Source organism: Electrona antarctica (assembly GCF_951216825.1).
Source record: "Electrona antarctica genome assembly, chromosome: 11".
Classification (NCBI taxonomy): Eukaryota; Metazoa; Chordata; class Actinopteri; order Myctophiformes; family Myctophidae; genus Electrona; species Electrona antarctica.
In genome coordinates, this window is record NC_136792.1 from 2,751,056 (window position 1) to 2,778,489 (window position 27,434).

Sequence of the window (27,434 nt, forward strand, 5' to 3'; positions counted from 1 at the left end):
ACAAGCGTTTTCAACGGCCTGTAGCAGGCGCTGTGATACTCGTGGTCCACTTTTTCGTAAGTGTTACGGGCGACCCTGGCAGACCGCGACGGAGGGATTAAATAATGGTAGCGGTAAATGGGTTAACAGAAAAAACTAAAGACACAATGCAATACAATGCAGACACAGATCAGATCAGATACATGGCCATCATAAAGCAAGGAGCAAATGGAATATTGTTAATGGTTTATAGTACAACACCCCATGTCAAAATCCTCATTTAAACCCAGAGGTTCTAAACTCTTTAGGGTATGGATCCAGTAGAGCTCTCTTTAGGGTATGGATCCAGTAGAGCTCTCTTTAGGGTATGGATCCAGTAGAGCTCTCTTTAGGGTATGGATCCAGTAGAGCTCTCTTTAGGGTATGGATCCAGTAGAGCTCTCTTTAGGGTATGGATCCAGTAGAGGTCTCTTTAGGGTATGGATCCATTAGAGGTCTCTTTAGGGTATGGATCCAGTAGAGCTCTCTTTAGGGTATGGATCCAGTAGAGCTCTCTTTAGGGTATGGATCCAGTAGAGCTCTCTTTAGGGTATGGATCCAGTAGAGCTCTCTTTAGGGTATGGATCCAGTAGAGCTCTCTTTAGGGTATGGATCCAGTAGAGCTCTCTCTGGCTTTCTTTCTAACAGAACATGGGTAATCTGTGGTCTAGTAGTCTCCACTATCGGGGTTGGAATAAACCTACATTAAGACATGCAAATCCCTTGACTCCTTCAAAACCGCCCTCAAAGGGCACCTACGGACGGCTGCAATTCGAAACTGGCCCCCGTAAAATCTGAATCCCCCACCCACCCCTTTTTCCCCTCACTGTGTATGTTTCTTTTCCCTTTTTACCTCTACGATGAGTTCCTGTTTTGACTATAGTTGTGTATATTCGTATGTCTTAAATGCTTTATGGTGTCGTCCCCTCACAGTTAACAGTTGTTGTATTGAGTTGTACTTGAAATGTACTGTAATTCTGCAAACTGTTAATAAATCAATCAATCAATCAAAAACAGTATCATCGGTAGGGCTACCGATCTGCTAGCAGCTGGAGGTGGAGGTAACCAGCAGATTCTCAGTAGTCTCAGTAGCAGCAGGTAAGATGACTTCTGCTCTCTCTGCTCCATTCACACCCTTTACAGCATTCCCAGTCTCCCTCAAGACACCAAGGACGTCCCAGGAAGGAGGCAGCATGTGGCGGGTGAACACCAGACGTGCCAGCAAGGAGGCAGAGGGAATGGTGAGCACGGTGAGCAACGTTATGAAAGACCTGAAGGGAAAATACTGGTGGATGTCCCCCGTTAACTCATCCTCCCTCCAACCGGGAAACATCAGGACAGGGGGGATGTGGAGTAGAGGCTCCCCGCTCAGAAGTCTCAGAAAGATCCCCAGGAAGAGGCCAGCGCTCGCACCGTATCCGTTAGCGAAGGGACAATGCACGACACAGATGATCTGCGGGAAGATCATGCAGTACAGCAGGTCTGAACTCAGCAGCCAGAACGCCATGACGCCTTCCCCGGTGAAGGCCAGGCCGGTGCCAGCCAAGCCCACTAACAGCACACTTAGCCGGATCACCCATGCACACTCCCTATCTGATGCCTTGAGAGAGAGGAAAATACTTATTACAGAATGACGACATAGATGCATCGTTAAATCTAAGTATTTGCTGTGTTGTGAATGAGCGTGTAGATCTGCTATTTTCACATAATCACATAATCACATAATCACAAGTATTTTTTATCTTGGAGACCGTCAGGGCTAAAGTTACAAAACTTGGAGGGGAGGTTCATAATAATTACTAAAATGAATTAACTTATAATTATATCGGTCGGCCTCATGGTGGCGTTATAACAGCCCACTTTATGTTTTGGCGTTGTAAAATCTAAATTATTTCCCCCCTGGATTCCTTGGGTCATGACGCATCTCCCAATGTCATGATAGATTTTCCGCCATTTTGAATTTTCTTCAAAACACACTTTTTGATCCTAAACCTACAGATCTCACAGAAATCGGTACACACGATTACCAAAAAGGACCCTTATTTATTCAGAAAGGGTGAAGGGATGAGGTGGCAAATCTGCTCTTATAGCTTCATAATTTATAAGATTGAGAGGTTTTTTTTTACACTTCATACGGGATGTTTTCACTGAAGGGTCTCGAGTACCAATCACAATGTCTCAATAGAAGAGCAGATCCAGCGAATGCAATTGTGCTAGTTATACTGTATTAACGCCCGGCCTCTACTATTATGGAATTGTCAAAATAATGTTTTACTCACAAAAAATAAAATGGATTGCAGCTCTATTAGAGCACCCAGACTGCTATCACACCAAAACCTACTTTTCTTAGCTTAAAGCCCTACAGGTCCTCAGTGCTTAGACACAACGCTTTAGCATATATTGACAGGATGCAAAAGTAAAGAAAACAAACATAAAAATGACTTTCTCTTACTCACTGCTGTCTGCTGTACGCACACATGCAGATCGAGACACATATAGTTATAGTACACACATACAGCAAAGTTTAACCAACCTGTTTCCTGAGGTAGCTCTTGTAGATATTCTGAGTGAACATGGACGCAGAAGAAAGCAGGGCAGAGTCCACGGAGGACATGACGGCTGCAGCCACTGCCCCGATGCCCAACACCGACACCCAGGACGGGGCGAGGTTCTGCAGGACCAGTGGAAGCACATTCCCTGCCTCCCCGCGCTCAAACGGAGGTGGAAGACCATACTCGGTCTGGTTCCAGTCTGAGAGGGGGGAAAGTGATGAGAAGATGAACTTGAACATGTTGTTTTGTCAGTGGACCAGCAGAGGGCAGCCCAATGACAAATGTTTCATCCTTGATCAGCAAGACAAACGTGTGAGATATTCTCTTTGGTAGTTTGGTGACACTTTATGGTGACTAGTAGCCACATCACAAGTGATTGAATTTAGTGCAAATCCCATGTGTTCTGTAATAATGAATGAATTAATGAATAATGAATAATGATGAGGACATTCAGGACGTAGTATATATATTATTAATAATTCATTTCTTAAGGATTTATGAAATTATCACATTTTAAAACTATGTCACTGTGATTGTGACACAATGAGACGCGTGCATGCGTCCGTGCGTGCGTGTGTGTGTTTATGAAGTCATCGCGCTTATCAGTCAATCATTGGAATACGCTCAGGCTCTCCTTCAGTCTCTTGAGCAGGCCTCCAACTGTGTTGGTCTTTATCTCAACGAGACAAAAACTGAATACGTAAATATATTCAAATCTAACAATAACCACATTATACAAACACTTAACAACACTCCTCTGAAACAGGTTGATGACTACAAGTTTTTGGGTTCATATATATCTTCTTCCCAAAAGGACTTTCAAACTAGGAAGGGTATGGCCTGGTCAGCCTGCATAAGATCTGGTCATCCGAGCTTAGTAAGATGTTAAAAGTAAAAATATTTAGGACGACCGTTGAGCCGATTCTACTCTATGGCTCCGAGACATGGACACTTTCAAAGAAACTAGAGAAACGGTTGGATGACTCTTACACCCGCCTTCTAATGAGAGCGCAAAATCTGTCTTGGAAGAGCCACCCATCGACTGATCTAATATAGGGCAACCTTCCCCATGTTTCTTCACTAGTCCGATCCAGAAGAACACAGTTTGCCGGCCACTGCTACAGAGCTGACAATGAGGTTATATCTTCCCTTCTTCTCTGGAGTCCTGCCTCAAAGCAGACCAGAGGTAGAAAACTGTCGTTCCCTGATGTCATCGCTAGGGACACATGCATCAGTAAGCAGGAACTGGGGATGGAAATGAAGAACCGGGAAGTCTGGCATGGCATTGTGAAATCCATGATCTCGACCGCGGTCGAAAAATGATGATGATGTTTGTGAAATACCTGCAGAAACAGCCACCGCTCCTATAATGACTGAGGGAATGCCCATGATGACGGAGAGGATCATTGATGCAAAGCACGTGATTTGGGCCTGAGCAGGTGATGCAGCAGAAAGGACCCTCTGGTAGAACGCCTGGTAGGACAGGCCTCCGAGGGACTGCAGTGTGCACGCACGCACGCACGCACGCACGCACGCACGCACGCACGCACACACACACACACACACACACACACACACACACACACACACACACACACACACACACACACACACACACACACACACACACACACACACACACACACACTCTTGTATTGCTGTAGCCAATATTGTGAGGGCATCAAAATATTAGGATGGCAACTGTATAACTGCCATTGTTGCCAAATGTTTAGCGGTGCCAGCTGCTTTACACTTGTCTGTCTGTCTGTCTGTCTGTCTGTCTGTCTGTCTGTCTGTCTGTCTGTCTGTCTGTCGTACAGTATGTACAGTATGAGTGCAGCACAGACAGCTGCAGCTGATTGCAACACAATGATGCAACCCCTTACACTAATGAAACACAAACGGGAGACAGTGCAACACATGCACCACTTAAAGACATGCACACGCACACACCAGCCAACACTGACGTGTGCACGTATATGCATGCATGCCCTCCGCCCACACATCACAGCTTTTTGAGCGGAAAGCTTGTATAGCTGCTTGCAAATATTACTTTTAGACTGATGGAAAACCTGTGTGGTGTCCCTGGTAGGACAGGCCTGACAATGCAGATATGTAACCACTAAACACATGGCGCATACTGTACAATTAATAGGAATTTTGGGGGAAACAACAACTAACCAATAAGAGGAATTCATCAATCCATTTTCCAACATCCTCCGTCTTGAGCTCCCCCAGCCAGGCCGGTGAGAGAGCAGCTGTGAGAGTCACATTAGATGATGATGATGATGATGATGATGGGTGGAGAAGTACAAAGGGAACACACAGCCACTGGGGAAGGAGAGAGAGATACAACAGAACAAGGAAATAGGTCAACAAAAACATAATTATATTCACCGCTCGTGAAGAAGTGCTAATTGCAAACGAAGTGAGCACTAAATATAGAAGCTGGCCAAAACTGTCTGTGTGTCACGCTGTAACACCACCTGCCCGCCACCAGAGGGAAACTGAAATTGGAACGATACAGAGGTGTGTGTGTGTGTGTGTGTGTGTGTGTGTGTGTGTGTGTGTGTGTGTGTGTGTGTGTGTGTGTGTGTGTGTGTGTGTGTGTGTGTGTGTGTGTGTGTGTGTGTGTGTGTGTCAGACTGCCACAACAGTTTTGTTCGCTTCCCGCATTGGATGGGGGTTGCATTAACCACTTTCCAAAATGTATCAAAATGTACTAAAACTAAATTGCCAAAAAAACATCTACATTTTCCAAAATATTTCCATGATAAAACATACAAATTGGGGAAAAAGTAGTGTAGATCCAAGGTCATTACTCAGGGCACCTCCTCAACATACATATTACTGTAGATCCAAGTGCATTACTCAGGGCACCTCCTCAACATACATATTACTGTAGATCCAAGTGCATTACTCAGAGCACCTCCTCAACATACATATTACTGTAGATCCAAGTGCATTATTCAGAGCACCTCCTCAACATACATATTACTGTAGATCCAAGTGCATTATTCAGGGCACCTCCTCAACATACATATTACTGTAGATCCAAGTGCATTATTCAGGGCACCTCCTCAACATACATATTACTGTAGATCCAAGTGCATTACTCAGGGCACCTCCTCAACATACATATTACTGTAGATCCAAGTGCATTATTCAGGGCACCTCCTCAACATACATATTACTGTAGATCCAAGGTCATTACTCAGGGCACCTCCTCAACATACATAGTACTGTAGATCCAAGTGCATTACTCAGGGCACCTCCTCAACATACATATTACTGTAGATCCAAGTGCATTACTCAGGGCACCTCCTCAACATACATATTACTGTAGATCCAAGTGCATTATTCAGGGCACCTCCTCAACATACATATTACTGTAGATCCAAGGTCATTACTCAGGGCACCTCCTCAACATACATAGTACTGTAGATCCAAGTGCATTACTCAGGGCACCTCCTCAACATACATATTACTGTAGATCCAAGTGCATTACTCAGGGCACCTCCTCAACATACATATTACTGTAGATCCAAGTGCATTACTCAGAGCACCTCCTCAACATACATATTACTGTAGATCCAAGTGCATTATTCAGGGCACCTCCTCAACATACATAGTACTGTAGATCCAAGTGCATTACTCAGAGCACCTCCTCAACATACATAGTACTGTAGATCCAAGTGCATTATTCAGAGCACCTCCTCAACATACATATTACTGTAGATCCAAGTGCATTACTCAGAGCACCTCCTCAACATACATATTACTGTAGATCCAAGTGCATTATTCAGAGCACCTCCTCAACATACATATTACTGTAGATCCAAGTGCATTACTCAGGGCACCTCCTCAACATACATATTACTGTAGATCCAAGTGCATTACTCAGGGCACCTCCTCAACATACATATTACTGTAGATCCAAGTGCATTACTCAGGGCACCTCCTCAACATACATATTACTGTAGATCCAAGTGCATTACTCAGAGCACCTCCTCAACATACATATTACTGTAGATCCAAGTGCATTATTCAGGGCACCTCCTCAACATACATAGTACTGTAGATCCAAGTGCATTACTCAGAGCACCTCCTCAACATACATAGTACTGTAGATCCAAGGTCATTACTCAGAGCACCTCCTCAACATACATAGTACTGTAGATCCAAGTGCATTACTCAGGGCACCTCCTCAACATACATATTACTGTAGATCCAAGTGCATTACTCAGAGCACCTCCTCAACATACATATTACTGTAGATCCAAGAGCATTACTCAGAGCACCTCCTCAACATACATATTACTGTAGATCCAAGTGCATTACTCAGAGCACCTCCTCAACATACATATAGTACTGTAGATCCAAGTGCATTACTCAGGGCACCTCCTCAACATACATATTACTGTAGATCCAAGGTCATTACTCAGGGCACCTCCTCAACATACATATTACTGTAGATCCAAGGTCATTATTCAGAGCACCTCCTCAACATACATATTACTGTAGATCCAAGTGCATTACTCAGGGCACCTCCTCAACATACATATTACTGTAGATCCAAGGTCATTACTCAGAGCACCTCCTCAACATACATATTACTGTAGATCCAAGTGCATTACTCAGAGCACCTCCTCAACATACATATTACTGTAGATCCAAGGTCATTACTCAGAGCACCTCCTCAACATACATATTACTGTAGATCCAAGGTCATTATTCAGAGCACCTCCTCAACATACATATTACTGTAGATCCAAGTGCATTACTCAGAGCACCTCCTCAACATACATATTACTGTAGATCCAAGGTCATTATTCAGGGCACCTCCTCAACATACATATTACTGTAGATCCAAGTGCATTACTCAGAGCACCTCCTCAACATACATATTACTGTAGATCCAAGTGCATTACTCAGAGCACCTCCTCAACATACATATTACTGTAGATCCAAGTGCATTACTCAGAGCACCTCCTCAACATACATATTACTGTAGATCCAAGTGCATTACTCAGAGCACCTCCTCAACATACATATTACTGTAGATCCAAGTGCATTACTCAGGGCACCTCCTCAACATACATATTACTGTAGATCCAAGGTCATTACTCGGAGCACCTCCTCAACATACATATTACTGTAGATCCAAGTGCATTACTCGGAGCACCTCCTCAACATACATAGTACTGTAGATCCAAGTGCATTATTCGGGGCACCTCCTCAACATACATATTACTGTAGATCCAAGTGCATTACTCAGAGCACCTCCTCAACATACATATTACTGTAGATCCAAGTGCATTACTCAGGGCACCTCCTCAACATACATATTACTGTAGATCCAAGTGCATTACTCGGGGCACCTCCTCAACATACATAGTACTGTAGATCCAAGTGCATTACTCAGAGCACCTCCTCAACATACATATTACTGTAGATCCAAGTGCATTACTCAGAGCACCTCCTCAACATACATATTACTGTAGATCCAAGTGCATTACTCAGAGCACCTCCTCAACATACATATTACTGTAGATCCAAGTGCATTACTCAGGGCACCTCCTCAACATACATAGTACTGTAGATCCAAGGTCATTACTCAGAGCACCTCCTCAACATACATAGTACTGTAGATCCAAGGTCATTACTCAGAGCACCTCCTCAACATACATATTACTGTAGATCCAAGGTCATTACTCAGAGCACCTCCTCAACATACATATTACTGTAGATCCAAGTGCATTACTCAGAGCACCTCCTCAACATACATATTACTGTAGATCCAAGGTCATTACTCAGGGCACCTCCTCAACATACATATTACTGTAGATCCAAGTGCATTATTCAGGGCACCTCCTCAACATACATATTACTGTAGATCCAAGGTCATTATTCAGGGCACCTCCTCAACATACATATTACTGTAGATCCAAGTGCATTATTCAGGGCACCTCCTCAACATACATATTACTGTAGATCCAAGGTCATTACTCAGAGCACCTCCTCAACATACATATTACTGTAGATCCAAGGTCATTATTCAGGGCACCTCCTCAACATACATATTACTGTAGATCCAAGTGCATTATTCAGGGCACCTCCTCAACATACATATTACTGTAGATCCAAGGTCATTATTCAGGGCACCTCCTCAACATACATATTACTGTAGATCCAAGGTCATTACTCAGGGCACCTCCTCAACATACATATTACTGTAGATCCAAGGTCATTACTCAGAGCACCTCCTCAACATACATATTACTGTAGATCCAAGTGCATTACTCAGAGCACCTCCTCAACATACATATTACTGTAGATCCAAGGTCATTACTCAGGGCACCTCCTCAACATACATATTACTGTAGATCCAAGTGCATTACTCAGAGCACCTCCTCAACATACATATTACTGTAGATCCAAGTGCATTACTCAGGGCACCTCCTCAACATACATATTACTGTAGATCCAAGGTCATTACTCAGGGCACCTCCTCAACATACATATTACTGTAGATCCAAGGTCATTACTCAGAGCACCTCCTCAACATACATATTACTGTAGATCCAAGTGCATTACTCAGAGCACCTCCTCAACATACATATTACTGTAGATCCAAGGTCATTACTCAGGGCACCTCCTCAACATACATATTACTGTAGATCCAAGGTCATTACTCAGGGCACCTCCTCAACATACATATTACTGTAGATCCAAGTGCATTACTCAGGGCACCTCCTCAACATACATATTACTGTAGATCCAAGTGCATTACTCAGAGCACCTCCTCAACATACATATTACTGTAGATCCAAGTGCATTACTCAGAGCACCTCCTCAACATACATATTACTGTAGATCCAAGTGCATTACTCAGAGCACCTCCTCAACATACATAGTACTGTAGATCCAAGGTCATTACTCAGGGCACCTCCTCAACATACATATTACTGTAGATCCAAGTGCATTACTCAGAGCACCTCCTCAACATACATATTACTGTAGATCCAAGTGCATTATTCAGAGCACCTCCTCAACATACATATTACTGTAGATCCAAGGTCATTACTCAGAGCACCTCCTCAACATACATATTACTGTAGATCCAAGTGCATTACTCAGAGCACCTCCTCAACATACATATTACTGTAGATCCAAGGTCATTACTCAGAGCACCTCCTCAACATACATATTTCCATGGCCGGCAATCAAACCCGAGATCCTCTGCTTCCCAACCAGGCAATCTACATCAGGGGTTCTCAACCCGTGGGTCGCGACCCCTCGGGGGGTCGCCAAATTATTTTAGGGGGTCCCCAAATAATTTTAAAAAAAAAGAAGAAAAAAAAAGATTTTGTTTTTTAAAAAAAAAATCACGATTTTTCAAAAATAGCAGACCTACAAGCTCGTAGCGCGCCACTCGGTGGCGCGCTATGAGCTTGTAGATCTGCTATTTTAAATAGCTAAATTATAACAATGCTTAAAACACCAAAAGGGGTTCCCGCCCAAAATGGTTTAAGGTTATTGTAGCAGTCAATTTATATTGGGGGTCGGGAGGGGGCGGGGCGGGGGTCCCGAGACATTGCCAAAGCATTTCCGGGGGTCCCCGGCCAAAAACGTTGAGAACCCCTGATCTACATAGCCAGGGGGTTTCAACCCTTTTCATACCATCCATAATGTATTCGGCATTTGAGCCACGGACCACCATTTGACGAGATTTAGCCTCTCAGACCCGAGACGACAGCACATTTAATCAGAAATTCCACGCTCTATAGAGCGTCGCAGTCCCGCCTCCTACCCTGGACCAGGAAATGAAACCCAATGCATTATTCTCATAGACATTTCTTAAAGTATTTATTTAAAGACGGTTACGCCGCGGACAAAGCCAACTCGAGTCGTGACAACTCATGACAACACAAACAATATTTTGGACCAAACAAATAATTAGAAAGAAGAAAAAAACGGCAGGTTACAACACTTTTTTTGTTGTTTTTCTTCTTTGTAATTATTTGTTTGATCCAGGGTAGGAGGCGGGACTGCGACGCTCTATAGAAACGTTGATCAACGTATAACAATTATTTCTCTAATTGTGTATAGGCTACTCCTTGTAAATTAAGAACATTCTCTAATTGTGTATAGGCTACTTCTTGTAAATTAAGAACATTCTCTAATTGTGTATAGGCTACTCCTTGTAAATTAAGAACTGCAGATGTTTAAAAAACAATGTAACTCTCGAGACGAGAGTATAAAATTAAACCTTGGTTACATTTTACACTCGAGAGATAAAAGTCTGATAAGGGTCCATTTGGTTACCAGCTAATGCTATGCACAACAGCACTTTAAAAAAAAAAGGATAGCACCATGCCACTTTATTTATCTATAGGTTGTGCGTGGTGTTGGTAACTCTTAACTTTTCCATATGAATTGCACGTCATCATACATACTGGGGCTCTTTTTAAATGTTTGTCCATGTTGTGTTTTAGTTTTTAGCTTATATGTTTTTTAAATAGGCTCTATGTTTTATGTTGTACTGCCAATAACTGAGGGGAAACGGTATTATCATGTTCTTTTGTATGCAAGTACATACAGTAGGAAAATGACAAATAAAGTGATTCTGATTCTGATCATTTAGCTGGGGACCACCTGGAACACTCTCAAGGACCACCGGTGGTCCATGGACCACTGGTTGAAAACCACTGTACATAGCTATTCAGCTATGCAACCCCTGGGCCTAGCCTGGGGTTCCAGCCTGATTTGCGAAGTGACATTTCAGATCCGCGGAACGCAGCAAATCTAGTCTGGAACCCAGGCTACCCTGCATGGGCCCCTGGACCCCATTCACGTCTGCTGGAACCCAGGCTACCCTGCATGGGCCCCTGGGCCCATCCACGTCTGCTGGAACCCAGGCTACCCTGCATGGGGCCCTGGACCCCAGGCTACCCTGCATGGGGCCCTGGACCCCAGGCTACCCTGCATGGGCCCCTGGACCCATCCACGTCTGCTGGAACCCAGGCTACCCTGCATGGGCCCCTGGACCCATCCACGTCTGCTGGAACCCAGGCTACCCTGCATGGGGCCCCTGGACCCATCCACGTCTCCTGGAACCCAGGCTACCCTGCATGGGGCCCTGGACCCCATCCACGTCTGCTGGAACCCAGGCTACCCTGGATGGGGCCCCTGGACCCATCCACGTCTGCTGGAACCCAGGCTACCCTGCATGGGCCCCCCTGGACCCATCCACGTCTGTTGGAACCCAGGCTACCCTGGATGGGCCCCTGGACCCATCCACGTCTGCTGGAACCCAGGCTACCCTGCATGGGGCCCCTGGACCCTGGAACCCAGGCTACCCTCCATGGGCCCCTGGACCCATCCACGTCTGCTGGAACCCAGGCTACCCTCCATGGGCCCCTGGACCCATCCACGTCTGCTGGAACCCAGGCTACCCTCCATGGGCCCCTGGACCCATCCACGTCTGCTGGAACCCAGGCTACCCTCCATGGGCCCCTGGACCCATCCACGTCTGCTGGAACCCAGGCTACCCTGCATGGGGCCCTGGACCCATCCACGTCTGCTGGAACCCAGGCTACCCTGCATGGGGCCCTGGACCCTGGAACCCAGGCTACCCTCCATGGGCCCCTGGACCCATCCACGTCTGCTGGAACCCAGGCTACCCTGCATGGGCCCCTGGACCCATCCACGTCTGCTGGAACCCAGGCTACCCTGCATGGGCCCCTGGACCCATCCACGTCTGCTGGAACCCAGGCTACCCTGCATGGGCCCCTGGACCCTGGAACCCAGGCTACCCTGGATGGGGCCCTGACCCCATCCACGTCTGCTGGAACCCAGGCTACCCTGCATGGGCCCCCTGGACCCATCCACGTCTGTTGGAACCCAGGCTACCCTGCATGGGCCCCCTGGACCCATCCACGTCTGTTGGAACCCAGGCTACCCTGCATGGGGCCCTGGACCCATCCACGTCTGCTCTCACCAGACTGATGAAGATGATCACCAGCTGGATGACATCAGTGTAGGCTACTGAGTACAGGCCTCCCAGCAGTGTGTAGGTGATGGCAACCCCTGCAGACAGGACGATGGCGTAGGACGAGTGAAGGTCAAGGATCACACTGACTGTCCCGCCTGCAGAAACACACAATATACACACAATGTGAACCCTAGTGTCCCTACATGTCATACTAGGTGAACCTTGCAGCGGAGATTGCAGATATAGCCCTAGATCTTGCGCCACCCCTTATCCCTAAACGTATTTGCCATTTTTTACTATTTTAAAACATTTTAAGCCATTCTGGACGGGAACCCCTTTTGGTGTTTTAACTAAGCATTATGTTATACTTTAGCTATTGAAAAATAGCAGATCTACAAGCTCGTAGCGCGCCACCGAGTGGCGCGCTACGAGCTTGTAGGTCTGCTATTTTTGAAAAATCGTGAAGATGCGGCACAAATCTTTGAATATACTGTATATTCTTTCAGAATACTTTGTTTTGAGTGGTGTAAACCACTCCTACAACTGGCTTTTGTGTGCAGAAAAAATGAGCATGGTTGCTATGTTCAAAATAATTTCTGACGTAATTAAATCACACCCGGGTGAACTGGATGACCGTAGCAACCATGCTCATTTTTTCTGCACAAAAAAAGCCAGTTGTGAAATCACATCCGGGTGTGATTTCATTACGTCAGATCAGAGCTGATCAGGCTATATAAGACCTTACACCACTCAGTTCACACAGGTGTGATTTTTAATTTCAACGTCAGGTCTAAATCGGTTAAAATAGTACAAATGGCCGATCAACAAGCTAACAACGTGTCGATGTAGATCGGCTAGTTTAACTATTTTTAAATGTTTTAAAATAGTAAAAAAATGGCAAATAAGTTTAGAGATAAGGGGTAAGGGGTGGCGCAAGATGGATCCCACAACCTCACATGCCTTCCATGGAGGACACTTTTGTACAGTATAGGTGTTAGATATTGTAGGAATGGAAATAATAACCAGTGATGGAGATGCCAAATTTCAGTTTGGAACAATTACAAATTTGGTTAATTCTTTATTTTTTTTTGTGTTTCTGCTCCTCCAACCTGTTCCGAGGCCTAGGTACTAAGCAGTAAGCACTGCCTGATGCAATGATAAACAGAACTAACAATCAGAGTTTAAATAGCATTGATGCACTGACATGACAAAGTAAAAAAAGTAGTGAAAGTGGGAGTAGACAAGACCAGTAAGACACCCTGAGGGCAAGAAGCGACATTTTCGGGCCGGGTATAGGGTGTAAAATGTGTGCTAATTAGTAAGGCCAGACGGGGCCTCGCCCAGCCCAGTTGGGGCCCAAGTAGGGCCAGGCCTTCATTTTTGGACCTCTAGTTTTCGCCGGCTGCCGGCCGTGGCTGCGCTAATAACTTCAGGGCAGCCCGTCTAAAGTTTGAATGGACGGGTATCAGTCAAAAGGGAGACATCGAAGAGGAAGGACGGATGGGGAAGGATCAACATATGGAATCAACAGGTCAGCTCCATATAAGGAGATCTAAGGGGTTGAGGTCAGATGTAGAGTTGCTGGCCGGCTCCATGTAGATCTAGGTGATAATCCAGTCTTGTATGGCTATGAGGTCAGTGTTGTGATCTGGAGACGGCCATACATGGAGTGTGTCACGACGAGGCGTGACGGACGGACGGACTGACTGACTGACATGTTTTGCAGGTTTTCATGATAAGCAGAGCTATAAAGTATGACTGACCCAAGGCACCCAGGATGCAGGCCACAGTATAAAGTATGACTGACCCAAGGCACCCAGGATGCAGGTCACCCACAGTATAAAGTATGACTGACCCAAGGCACCCAGGATGCAGGCCACAGTATAAAGTATAACTGACCCAAGGCACCCAGGATGCAGGTCACCCACAGTATAAAGTATGACTGACCCAAGGCACCCAGGATGCAGGTCACCCACAGTATAAAGTATAACTGACCCAAGGCACCCAGGATGCAGGTCACCCACAGTATAAAGTATGACTGACCCAAGGCACCCAGGATGCAGGCCACAGTATAAAGTATGACTGACCCAAGGCACCCAGGATGCAGGCCACAGTATAAAGTATGACTGACCCAAGGCACCCAGGATGCAGGTCACAGTATAAAGTATAACTGACCCAAGGCACCCAGGATGCAGGCCACAGTATAAAGTATAACTGACCCAAGGCACCCAGGATGCAGGTCACCCACAGTATAAAGTATAACTGACCCAAGGCACCCAGGATGCAGGTCACAGTATAAAGTATAACTGACCCAAGGCACCCAGGATGCAGGTCACAGTATAAAGTATAACTGACCCAAGGCACCCAGGATGCAGGCCACAGTATAAAGTATAACTGACCCAAGGCACCCAGGATGCAGGCCACCCACAGTATAAAGTATAACTGACCCAAGGCACCCAGGATGCAGGTCACCCACAGTATAAAGTATAACTGACCCAAGGCACCCAGGATGCAGGTCACAGTATAAAGTATAACTGACCCAAGGCACCCAGGATGCAGGTCACAGTATAAAGTATAACTGACCCAAGGCACCCAGGATGCAGGACACCCACAGTATAAAGTATGACTGACCCAAGGCACCCAGGATGCAGGCCACAGTATAAAGTATGACTGACCCAAGGCACCCAGGATTCAGGTCACCCACAGTATAAAGTATGACTGACCCAAGGCACCCAGGATGCAGGCCACAGTATACAGTATAACTGACCCAAGGCACCCAGGATGCAGGTCACCCACAGTATAAAGTATAACTGACCCAAGGCACCCAGGATGCAGGTCACCCACAGTATAAAGTATAACTGACCCAAGGCACCCAGGATGCAGGCCACCCACAGTATAAAGTATAACTGACCCAAGGCACCCAGGATGCAGGCCACAGTATAAAGTATAACTGACCCAAGGCACCCAGGATGCAGGCCACAGTATAAAGTATGACTGACCCAAGGCACCCAGGATGCAGGACACCCACAGTATAAAGTATAACTGACCCAAGGCACCCAGGATGCAGGCCACCCACAGTATAAAGTATAACTGACCCAAGGCACCCAGGATGCAGGCCACAGTATAAAGTATGACTGACCCAAGGCACCCAGGATGCAGGTCACCCACAGTATAAAGTATAACTGACCCAAGGCACCCAGGATGCAGGTCACCCACAGTATAAAGTATGACTGACCCAAGGCACCCAGGATGCAGGCCACCCACAGAAGGTCACTGAGCAGACTGGGAAGCAGGAGGGCTGTGGTGATTACGTTGCCGTAGCGATGCTGAAATGGATCCATCATCGTCACGTAGCGCTTCGACCTCATTTGTTTAGCAAAGAACAAGCCTCCTGTTGGGACACAACGTATAGGTGATGGATTAGACCAAGGGTTCACAACCTGGGGATCGGGACCCCAATGTGGGTCCCCAGATGAATAATGTGCAACGTTGTTTTCACTCAACAGTAAAGTAAGTCATTGTAATGGCATGGTTAATATGTCATGTGAATTATATTTCACAGTTTACATACATAGATACTGTAAAGAGCTGAGTTTGCGCTCCTCTGTGGCAGTCAGAACTCAGCTGGGTGAGGATGAAAACTGTGTGATGAAAAATGTTTACAGCAGTGGCAGATATCATGAAAATTAACAATATATTCATATGCAATATTCAATAGTCCCTAATTGTGTTGCCCTTCTCCTGGTGCAGATGTAGGCCTACCAAATAAGGCAGCGGACACCTTGAATAACATTTTAACATTTTAAGATCAGTTCTTCATTGTTTTTGTTTTTGGTTTCATCAAAGGCATTTTGGGAGCTTTTCCTCATACTCACTTAATTTTTTTCTCACTTAATTGAATTGTTTCATAATTAAATCACATTTTTCCTTTATTTACCCAGGGTAGTATAGCTGAGCACGAGTGCTCATTTTCAGCAAATGCACATAGAAACACACAGACAGACACACACATTCAAACCTGGGAGCTGACCAGTACAACCACAGTCTTATACTATTGGCCACTAAGCGGCTCCACTGGAGCAGTTGGGGGTTCAGTGCCTTGCTCAAGGGCACTCAGCGGTGTTGAGTGATGACCAATCACTTCCCGACCCAGATGAATTGCATGTTGCATTCATATGTGACTAAATTTGACTGAGGGGCTGCCATTGGATTTTCGTTTTTTTTTCATGTCATATGAAAGCAGGGAATCATAGCTTCAAATTGACATATTGGTTGTTCAGTTTGACCCACCAGTTTTGGAGATATGGCTTATTGGGCTGTCGCACAGCGCGAGGCCTCACGCTTGCAGCCCCCCCCCCCCCCCCCCCCCCCCTCTCTCCTTTTAATAGGCTTATAAAATGTTAACAATTTGTCAATTATCTGAAGTGGGAACGGCTTCTCTCTCTCTCTCTCTCTCTCTCTCTCTCTCTCTCTCTCTCTCTCTCTCTCTCTCTCTCTCTCTCTCCACACGTCTGTCACAACGTTTAGCGGAGTGGTCAGGCCACACACTGCTTTCGTTCGCAGTGCATCCTGATCCAATAACTAACACCCACTGCCCGCCTGAATGTGTGAATCACTTACCTTATTGCTTCTGCTGGTTTTGAAGAAATAAATCCAAAGTTTGTCATATTATGTTTTAAAGTATAGGCATAAACTAGCTGGTCAGTGCTGCTCTGCTGCTTAAATTGATATGACCTAGAATAGATATTCCATATGCAACTGACTGGCAAGATAATTAGTTAGTGGCAGCACCTGTGAGAAATACCATACCAATAGTATAAACATAAAAGGCTTTCATAATTAATTAATTAATGTTCGCACAGGGCCTCGCATTTTTCCCAGATGCCTCTGCTTATAGAGTAATGTCTTGCAGAAAACATGTGCGAGTTTAGAAAACAGGCTTGAAAGGTTCACTTCTGTGGTCTCTAACATTACACCTAGCTAGCTACATGTTTAAGCATTTATTTCATATTTACATGTCGATTTCAGCTCTGACACTTATTTCAGACATGCTCAGTATGTGAAGAGTCTGCCTATGCTATTAACTCATTTTGGGAAAAAAAATGTTTTCTCCTCGATGGCAGGCTCTCCGTCAAATCTGGTCACATATATCAATACAATACAGTTTGTGCAATCTGCAGCAGCCGGATGCGAAGAAAGTCTATGGCATTAAAATGTTAATCTTTAGTATTACACAATAGCATAAAGAGTGCAACTTACAATATACTTAAAAAACCACACCCGTGTGAACTGAGTGGTGTAAGGTCTTATATAGACTGATCAGCTGTGGTCTGACGTAATGTCTGACGTAATGAAATCACACCCGTGTGAACTGGGTGACCATAGCAACCATGCTCATTTTTGAGCGAACAGACAGACAGACAGTCAGACAGACACGTAAACTAACAAAGCCCGTCGTAGGAGTGGTTTACACCACTCAAAAACTAACTGTGAAATATAGAATTCACGTGAAATATTAACTAGACCCCGCTAGTGCCCTCAGAGGGAAAACTCATATCTAACACACAAGCTGTACAAACTCCCAGAGAGATAAGAAGCCTGTATGCATGAAAAGTGGATTGTCAGCAAATTGTCAGAACATTTTGAGTGAGAAGGGAGGGCTTTTGCAAAGGTGTCATTATACAGTATGTGTCTAGTACTCAGTTAACCATGTATCTACTGACAATAAGGTTTAGAATAAGAGAATAGACACTTTTAGTTTTAAATACGTCCATCATAGAGACTTACGTTCACTTTTGAGTTTTACCAATGGTCTCCCTCTCATGTTTTCTATTTCTATATTGTATTTTGAATCATGCATTGTTCAACCTCATAAGCTATTCTATTGTCTGTTAGGTTGACAAACTTTCCAGGCACCTTATAGGCCCTGTAGTGGCCCTGCCTTCTTTTATATTGAGTTGGCTCTATGTGATTGTGTACATTTTTACTATTTACTATACTATTTCACATGGCAGTTATCCTGTCATAGGTCGCATTCACACCTCTAATTCGGTATAGAGTCGATGCGAATGGGTGGAGAAGTTGCATCATTTTTGCATATTAAATTTGCTGCGTTTGCCTTCACACTGCACGCTGTCATCCACAGCAATTGGAAACGCAGCAGGGACCTTTATCAATGTGTTCAACTCATAAACTACACAGTGAAATATATGGTGTTAAGAATTAGGGTAACGTGCATGCAGTGGGTCGTCGGGCCGTCAAGTCGGGGACTCTCTTTTCTTTCTCTCTCTCTCTCTCTCTCTCTCTCTCTCTCTCTCTCTCTACACACGTACTGGTCTTTTGGGCATGGAGGCACAGCACTGAGCGCACTCAATTCAATTCAATTCAATTCAATTTTATTAAAGTGTCAAATCACAACAAGTTGTCTCAAGACACTTTACAACCAACAAAGATCCACCCAGAGCAAGCAATATTGCGACAATGGTAACGAAAAACTCCCCTTTAGGAAGAAACGTCAGGCAGAACCCGACTCTAGGGTGGGCGGCCATCTGCCGCGACCGTGTCGGGGGAGAGGGGGGGGGGGGGGGGGGGGGGGGGGGGGGGTGGTGGGTAGAGGGGGAATAGGAAGAAAGAATAGAAGAGAGATAGACAGGGTGGGCTCCATGGAGGGGCCTGGTCCACATCTGGTCCAGGTCGTGCACTGTGAGGCACTGAGTGCAGCGCAGCGCAAAATGAATCCAACCTCCAACGTTTACAAGTTTATTGAGATGAAGAAAGTCCCTACTCCCCACACAGTGACAGCACTCCATGTTTACGCACAGACAGAAAGGCAGAATATTCTGTACTCTGCAGTGTTTCCTTAAGCAATATTGATTAACGTACTCGTCCTCATATTTCGATGAGGGCTTCATATCAGTCTCCTCATTCGACCACGTCCATCCACGGTAACGGGACATCTTTGCGCTGCGTAAAATATGCCTTCTCCGTCTCCAACTGTGTTTCCTCATCATTCATCCGCCACATTGTTTGCTTAATTTCCTTTTTATTTGATGGAGGTTGAATTCACACCTGCAGTGAATCGAAGTCAGGTGCACTTGGAAGCGAAGTGAAACCCCCGTTTTTTGGCGAAGTTATAATGCGGTTCTTTGATCCGCATCAGACTTCGATTGAGCCTTCACACCTGCCAAACTAAGCGCACTTTCCAACAATACAATTCGTTTTAATCGCAGTAAAGCATTCTGGTGTGAATGCCACATAAGTACCATATTCATTTGACAGCTTTCAAGGTGATGAAAGTTGGTACCTGTATTCAATTGCACTTGATTGTATCATGAATATACTATATGGGCCATGGCTCAGTGGTCCAGGCACCTTGGCTGGTAATCAAGTCTGGCAGTGTGCCGCGGGTTCGACTCCCGATCCCGACGGCCTTTACTGCATGTCTTCCCCCCCATCTCTCTCCCCATTTCCTGTCAGCCTACTGTCTGTCCCTCCATAAAAAAATATAAAATAAAGGCGAAAGCCACAAAAAGAAAACATTTAAAAGAATATACTATATACCTCACTTCCTGTTATCTTCCTGTCACAACAAAAATAGCTGATCTACCAGCTCACAACGTGTCGCGGACGAATCGCATTGTGAGCTTGCAGATCAGCTATTTTAAGCATGCACCACGTCATACGACAAAGATTAAATCAGGCTTCACTGTGGGAGTGTTTTTTTTTGGCCATGGTGAACATGTAGGCTACACACAGCGCTCCTCGAAGGAAAATAACAAGCTATTATATTGGAAGCTATTTTTCGGTGGCATGTTTACCTCAGTTTTTTGGGTCGGGACATGTTCTGTGCGAGGCTGTCTGCGTGGATCAGGATGAGCGTTTTCAAAGCCATTAGGTGAAATTACATTATTATATTTTTGTATAGAGAGTATGCGCATGCTTAAAGTGAATGGCACATCGAGTGGCAAATCGAGTGGCAAAGCAACAGGAAAAGTGAGTTTAACATTGTTTAATGTTGTTTAATGCAATCAGATAGGACTTTTCTGTTTGGCGTATGGGCTGTCAAGGCCAGAAAGTAGTTTTTTGCCACTCATTAGGCATTCCTGCATAACTTCCGGGTTTGATGATGATGTCACACGCATACCCTCTATTGTATGGGTCAATATCAGTGAAGAAATATTGGAAAGATACACGTGCTGCTTCTTACCGACGAGGAAGGTCAGAATATATGAAGGGGGCCCGAGGGCCCAGACGACGCCACGGGAGGGCGTGTAGACGGCCTCGGCAGTACCCATGATGTAGGCTCCTCCAACCCAGGTGGCTGATGGAGGAATGGAATGTAAAGCAGTTAACACAGTCACAGCCACAGTCACATGTGGCAGCGGTGGCCGAACGGTTTGCAGAGCGGTCTTGATACCGGAAGGTCGCCAGTTCGTATCCCCGGACCGGCACGTTAAAATTACCACCGCCGATGTGCCCTTGAGCAAGGCATTGAACCACTACCAGCCTGGCTGTAAACAAGTATCTGATGCTTAGTCCAGTTACCCTGGGTAAATATAGTAACTTTGCTTTCTTTGCTTACATATACACAGGAACACACACTTAGGCCTCACTCAGACCTTTACTGCATTGCTGTATGCTTGTTGGATGAATGTTGTGTAGTGGCATGGCCGCCCCAATGCATTTCCAATGGAGGTCACATGGTTTGACACAACATTTGTGTTGTGTGAGGGGGAGGGGGCAGTCGAAACACAGCTGAAAGCCATACAACAGACCATGTGACCTCCATTGGAAATGCATTGGGGCGGCCATGACACTCACAACATTCATACAACGCTGTAAAGGTCTGAGTGAGGCCTTAGAATAGATTGACACACGTCTTGCACACAACAAGACGCTCTCAGGAAGAAGCCTTACATTGCACGTGCATAATAAATAAAATAAATAATGTAGTATTATTATTAGCCACAAGCTCTCAATACTTTTCGTTGTTTAACATTTGCTGCAGAAAACCCACAGGGAACGCTTAAGCACTTTCAACCTAGCCTGGAACTCACCTATGCTTTTTTTATGGCATAGGCAGCTCCCGGCAGGATCCGCCGGGAGAAACTATGCGCAGCTGCTAGACATGAGACTAATTAATTAGAGCGAGAGAGAGAGAGAGGAGTGTGTGTGTGTATGTGTGTGTGTGTGTGTGTGTGTGTGTGTGTGTGTGTGTGTGTGTGTGTGTGTGTGTGTGTGTGTGTGTGTGTGTGTGTGTGTGTGTGTGTGTGTGTGTGTGTGTGTGTGTCAATTTAACAAAGGTGCAGACGATCAGAAATCAGCAGAGTGAGTGATGTTTGCACTAGGCCTACTTTATGCCGAATTGAAGTGGACTCGGACCCAGACTTTTTTTTTCTCCCTGCAGGAAATAAAAACGTCTGGGTTTCCGAGGCTACTTTCAACCTGGCATCCCTATTTTGGGCATGTCACTGTAGGCCAAATGTTTCGTACATTTTCAAAAGAAGGCAAATCTACAAGCTCACAACGCGCCCCATCATCATCATCACTCATTCACTCTGATACGTGACACTGTACAACGGTTTCTGCCTAACACCAGCAAAATAACACAGTGTGGTTCAAACTACAGCGTGAGAACAGGAGGGTCATGGGAAAAGGCAATCTCACAGAGAATCTAAAAGCTTACAATGGGATGTTGGTTAGAAAGATCTGTTACAAATACAGAAAAAAACCTTTTTAACTTACAGTACTGTACTGTGGATAGACCTGACCGTACTGATGTAAAGATCTTCCTGATGTAAAGTATCATAAGGACTTTTCTGTTTGGATGTATGGGCTGTCAAGGCCAGAAAGTAGTTTCTTGCCACTCAGTAGGCGTTCCCGCATTACTTCCGGGTATGATGATGATGTCACACACATACCCTCTATTTGGGGGTCCTTGACTTGACAAGGTTTGTGAATCCCTGATTTATGCCAATGGTATCGTGAAACAATTTGTATTTTCTCACCTGTCATTGTGAAGATGCCAATCCACATGTTGATGTTGCGTCCTCCTATCATGGTGACCTCACTTCTGGATCCCACGCATTTCTTCTCCTCCCTCCTGGACTTCCTAGAAGCCCAGACCCCCATCCCCAGGATCAAGGCATAGAAGACCAACGTCGCTACCAAGCCAGCTATGTTTAGAGCCATCGGGAAACTGTAACACACAAATGCAAGCAGACAGGATGTGTCAACAATGTCATTGAAATGACCTTGAGCAAGATATTGAATCCATAACTGTTATATGTTTTCTTTTACGGCAATCTCTTATAATAGTATAGTAATAAAGAGAAAGAAACCCATATAAGCCTAACATATTTAGCAGTTATGGATTAAATATCTTGCTCATATAGCCTACTATAGCCTACTAGATCCCAGGAAATTACATCTGGTCTGCACAAAATATCACAGGCTCTACTGAATGTGACAAACAAGTGATGTACTGTATAATAAACGGCGGACAAAGTACTCACATTTCCATTTTCTTTTTATTGGCACACACCAAACGTGATTCGGCTATGAGCGGCTCTGATGAAGGCTCATATAGCAGAAACGCGTAAGCATTACAATTTACAATGTAGGCATTTAGCAGACGCTCTTAATCCAGAGCGACTTACATTAAGCAATAACAAAAAGCATGGCATACATCATATATATAACTAGAAAAAGTGCCCCTCGGGGCACAGGTCTCCACCAGGGCAGGTCAGGTTGTGGCCTCCTGGTGGCGCTATAATAGGCCAATGTGAAAAGGGTGCCATTTCTTCATACGCCTTTGATGGCAATTGGATGATTTGAGGCATTTTGTTCCAAAAATGTGTTTTGCAAAAATCAACCTGTTGGTGGCGCTATAACAGGCCAATGTGAAAAGGGTGGGATATATTCCTCAGCCTAGTAAGAAAATGTGTGAAATATTTCACGTAAATTGCATGCTGCGTTCATGATTTGAGGCTTTTGTTAACGCGGCAATCTTGCAAACTGTGAAAGCCAATTATAGCCAATTAGAATGGAATATGAAATATCGGACAGATCTGACTTGAGCACATGACCATAGAGATACTGTGTAACGATTTGTGAGATTTTTGGACAGATTCTGGAGGAGTAATATCAAAAAAATTGTTTTACAAAAGTCGGCCTCCTGGTGGCGCTATAAAAAGCAGATGCGGAAAATGCAGGTCAAAGGTTTGTCCTTGGCCTCTAGGGAGTGTGCATGCAACGTTTCACGCAGATCGGTGCAGTTTTAGGTAAAAAATGTGAAAAGCTGCCTCATGGTGGCGCTATAACAGGCTGTTGTGGAAAATGTGGGGCAGAGGTTCATCGTTGGCATCCAGGGAGTGTGTGTGCAAAGTTTGGCATCGACCGGGTTAACGGTGCCGGAGATTAGCTGGTAACGGACGGACGGAAGGACACACACACGGACGGACACACACACACACGGACGGAGTGCAAAACATACTCTCTCCCCATGCCTTCGGCCTGGTGGAGTACTTTTTGTCTCCCCATGCCTTCGGCCTGGTGGAGACAAAAAGTAGTTATCATGAAACATGCGTAAGCTAAGAACGTAACAGTGGAGTATCTATGTAAACTATACATACTATACAAGTAAGACGCGCAAACGCGGGAAGCGAACGCAGCTCGTAAATTGCAATAACAACAATTATAATAAATTACGTACTTTTTAAGGTTTTTTTTAAGTTAAGTTTTTTTAAATTAAATGTTTTTTCAAGTTTTTTTTAGTGTGTATGTGTGCGTGCGTGCGTGTTTTTTTTTTAAGTTTTTTTTTAAGTTAAGTTTGTTTTTAAGTTAAGTTTTTTGTGTGTGTGCGTTTTTCCTTTTTAAGTTTTTTTTTTAAGTTAAGTTTTTTTTTAAGTTAAGTTTTTTTTTAAGTTAAGTTTTTTTTTAAGTTAAGTTTTTTGTGTGTGCGTTTTTCCTTTTTACGTTTTTTTTTTAAGTTACGTTTTTTTTAAGTTAAGTTTTTTTTTAAGTTAAAAGTTTTTTTTTAAGTTAAGTTTTTTGTGTGTGTGTGTGTGTGCGTGTGTGTGTGTGCGTGCGTGCATGTGTGTGTGTGTGTTTTTGTGTGTGATACAGATGCGCCCTCTGGTGGTGGGCGGGTGGTGTTACAGCGTGACACACACACACACAGACACACACACACACAGACACACACACACACAGACGTGATCTGCTGGGTCTCATAGTAAATGCTCACTGCGTTCGCAATCACTGCGTTCGCAATTATATATTATACATGTGTACTATTATATATTATACATGTGTACTATAAAGTGCTATGACTACATAAAATGCAATTCTAGTGCTGTCTACGTAAAATGCAATTCTAGTGCTGTCTACGTAACATGCTATAAGTCTGTTTAAAATACTATCTAAGTCTAATTAAGTGCTAGGGGCTAGTGCTACGGGCCATGGGGGAGTCTGAAGAGGTGGGTTTTCAGACTACACCTTTTTGGTGTGTGCCAATGGATGAACATATATTCTGTCCTTAGCTTGCTAAATTAATACATTGATTGTGTGCAGATCTGAGTGTGCGGAGCTTCCCTTTATTTTTCTCATGTTCCCTTTGTGGCTCCAGCACCTCACTTAAGTTTTTTCAGCGGATGAGTGGTGGTTTTGGTGTGTGCCAATTAAAAACAATTGAAAAGTGAGTACTTTGTCCACCAATTTTGGATGTGCTACCTTTTTGGATTTCTTTTTAAAATTCCTACTTGTTGATGTATGCTGGAGTTTGGGTCTAGCACTCCACTGAAAACCATTGCTGATGCGCAACCTCTTTTTCCCATTAACAGGCATGACTATAATGCCTCGTTTGGCCAAAAGCCATGGATCATGTTTAAGATTGTACTTGTTGAGATATTGCATCATGGGCTTAGTTGCAACATGGGGTCTTGCAACATGCGTGTTGTTTTGAGAAAACGTGACAACATGCGTCTTGTTTTGAGAAAACGTGACATTCCAGAGAGAGAGAGAAAGTTCATGATGTCATACAACACAGGTATAATGAGTAGGCCTATTATCGTAAATGTCAAAACCTTTCGCTTGCAACATACGATGCTGCCGCTCCCATGCCTTGACATTCTTGAGGGTCAATAGGCCAGTTGCCTGGAGCTAAACGCATCCCTAGCCCCCCGACGCGTAGAGAGAGAGATGTCAGAAAGAGGAGGTTGACATGTTCATTAAATATTCTGTGTGAGAGCTGGATGACACTTAATTGTGCTTCTATATTGACTTTGGTGGATAAAGCATATTATTTATTTTTTTTAAAGAAAGAAACCAAGTCCCAATAAGCAACTAGGCCTACATTTAAAAAATCACACCGTGCTTGTTATCGTACATCAATTTATGTTAGCGGACATTTGACATTGCTACATAAGGTACATAAGCTGGTCCCTTATTGGCCAAGCGCTCCCACCAACATGTGATTGGTTTTGCCGATTTGCTCGTTTACATATGACGTAAGTTTTCCCTTCAATGTCAATGGCGTTTAATGTTTTGAGAATTATCAGCTCTTATCATCATACATGATACATCATCATGCATCATCTTATACTGACCAATCAGAATGCCTGTTGCCTGTGTTTGGTTAGCTGATTTGCTCGTTTACATATGACGTACATTTTCCCTTCAATGTCAATGGCGTTTAATGTTTTGATGGAGATGGAGAGATGCTAATTTTCCTTTCCAACTCGATTTGGCACCTGCCCACAGAGCCAAAACTACTAGTAACTGGTGTACTGACCATGGTATTACTGTGCTTAACTGACCAGCCAACTGGCCTGACCTGAACCCGACAGAGAATCTAGGTTGTATTGTCAAGAGGAAGGTGTGAGACTTGAGACTGATATCAGCCGTAAATTAATTTGTATTGTTCAAAGAAAACCTGGGCTTCCATAACACTTCAACAGTGCCACAGGCTGATCACCTCCATGCCACGCCCCATTGATGAAATGATTTGTTCAAAAGCAGCCCAGACCAAGTATTAACTGCATACATTAATATACTTTTCAGATGGTTGAAATTTCTCGTTTAAAAAAAACGTTTTTTTAGTGGTCTCGTAAAATATTGTAATTCATTGAGATAGGATTTTTAGATTTTCATGTGCTGTATGCCATAATCATCAAGATTAAAACAAAAAAAGGTATAAAAAAAAATACAAAACAAAATACTTGTTCATACTTCACAATGAATTGAGAATATATGAAAGTTTCACTTTTTGAATTATATTACGGAAGAAAATGAACTTTTACAAAACATTCTAATGCATTGAGATGGAGCTGTATTATGCATAGCAGTCCTGTGTTGCATCAGTAGTACTGCATGTTACCATTTCAAGGACCCCAAATTGATATTGAAAATCTATGTCAGGGACCTCCATATAGAAGATAAATCTATGTCAGGGACCTCCATATAGAAGATAAATCTATGTCAGGGACCTCCATAAGAAGATACATCTATGTCAGGGACCTCCATATAAGAGAAGATGTTTACCGTGGTTCTATGGCAGCGATCCCCAACATTTCAATTTCAAGGAACCCCAGTAGACCATTGACCCCCCACCCCCCATTTGATACTAGTTACAGCCAATCAATGAATTTCCGCTATAAAAGTGCCAATTATATGTTGGATGGGTCAAGGTGATTGCATGCAGTGCAAAACATTTTGAAGAAAAAAAGAAAAAAAGAGAGATATTTGGCAGGGGACCTCCTGGACCCTCCTCAAGGACCCCTTGGGGGTCCCCAGACCCCAAATTGCAGGGCATGCCAAGAAGCATCCCTGCACAGTGACTGATCAAACTAGGGGATAGTCCCTCTGGT

The 27,434-nt window shown here is 44.3% G+C and overlaps 1 protein-coding gene across 1 annotated transcript; it reads right to left on the reverse strand.

Moving 5' to 3' along the window:
* Positions 1 to 1,060: 1,060 nt before the first annotated feature.
* LOC306932989 (high-affinity choline transporter 1-like) lies at positions 1,061 to 22,758 on the reverse strand (the record flags this gene model as incomplete). Its single annotated transcript, XM_079514958.1, has 8 exons — positions 1,061 to 1,618; positions 2,552 to 2,769; positions 3,914 to 4,067; positions 4,752 to 4,901; positions 12,574 to 12,722; positions 15,803 to 15,958; positions 20,774 to 20,887; positions 22,575 to 22,758. The coding sequence occupies 8 exons, from the start codon at positions 22,756 to 22,758 to the stop codon at positions 1,061 to 1,063; spliced, it is 1,683 nt and encodes a 560-aa protein (XP_079371084.1).
* Between the last annotated feature and the right edge of the window lie 4,676 nt (positions 22,759 to 27,434).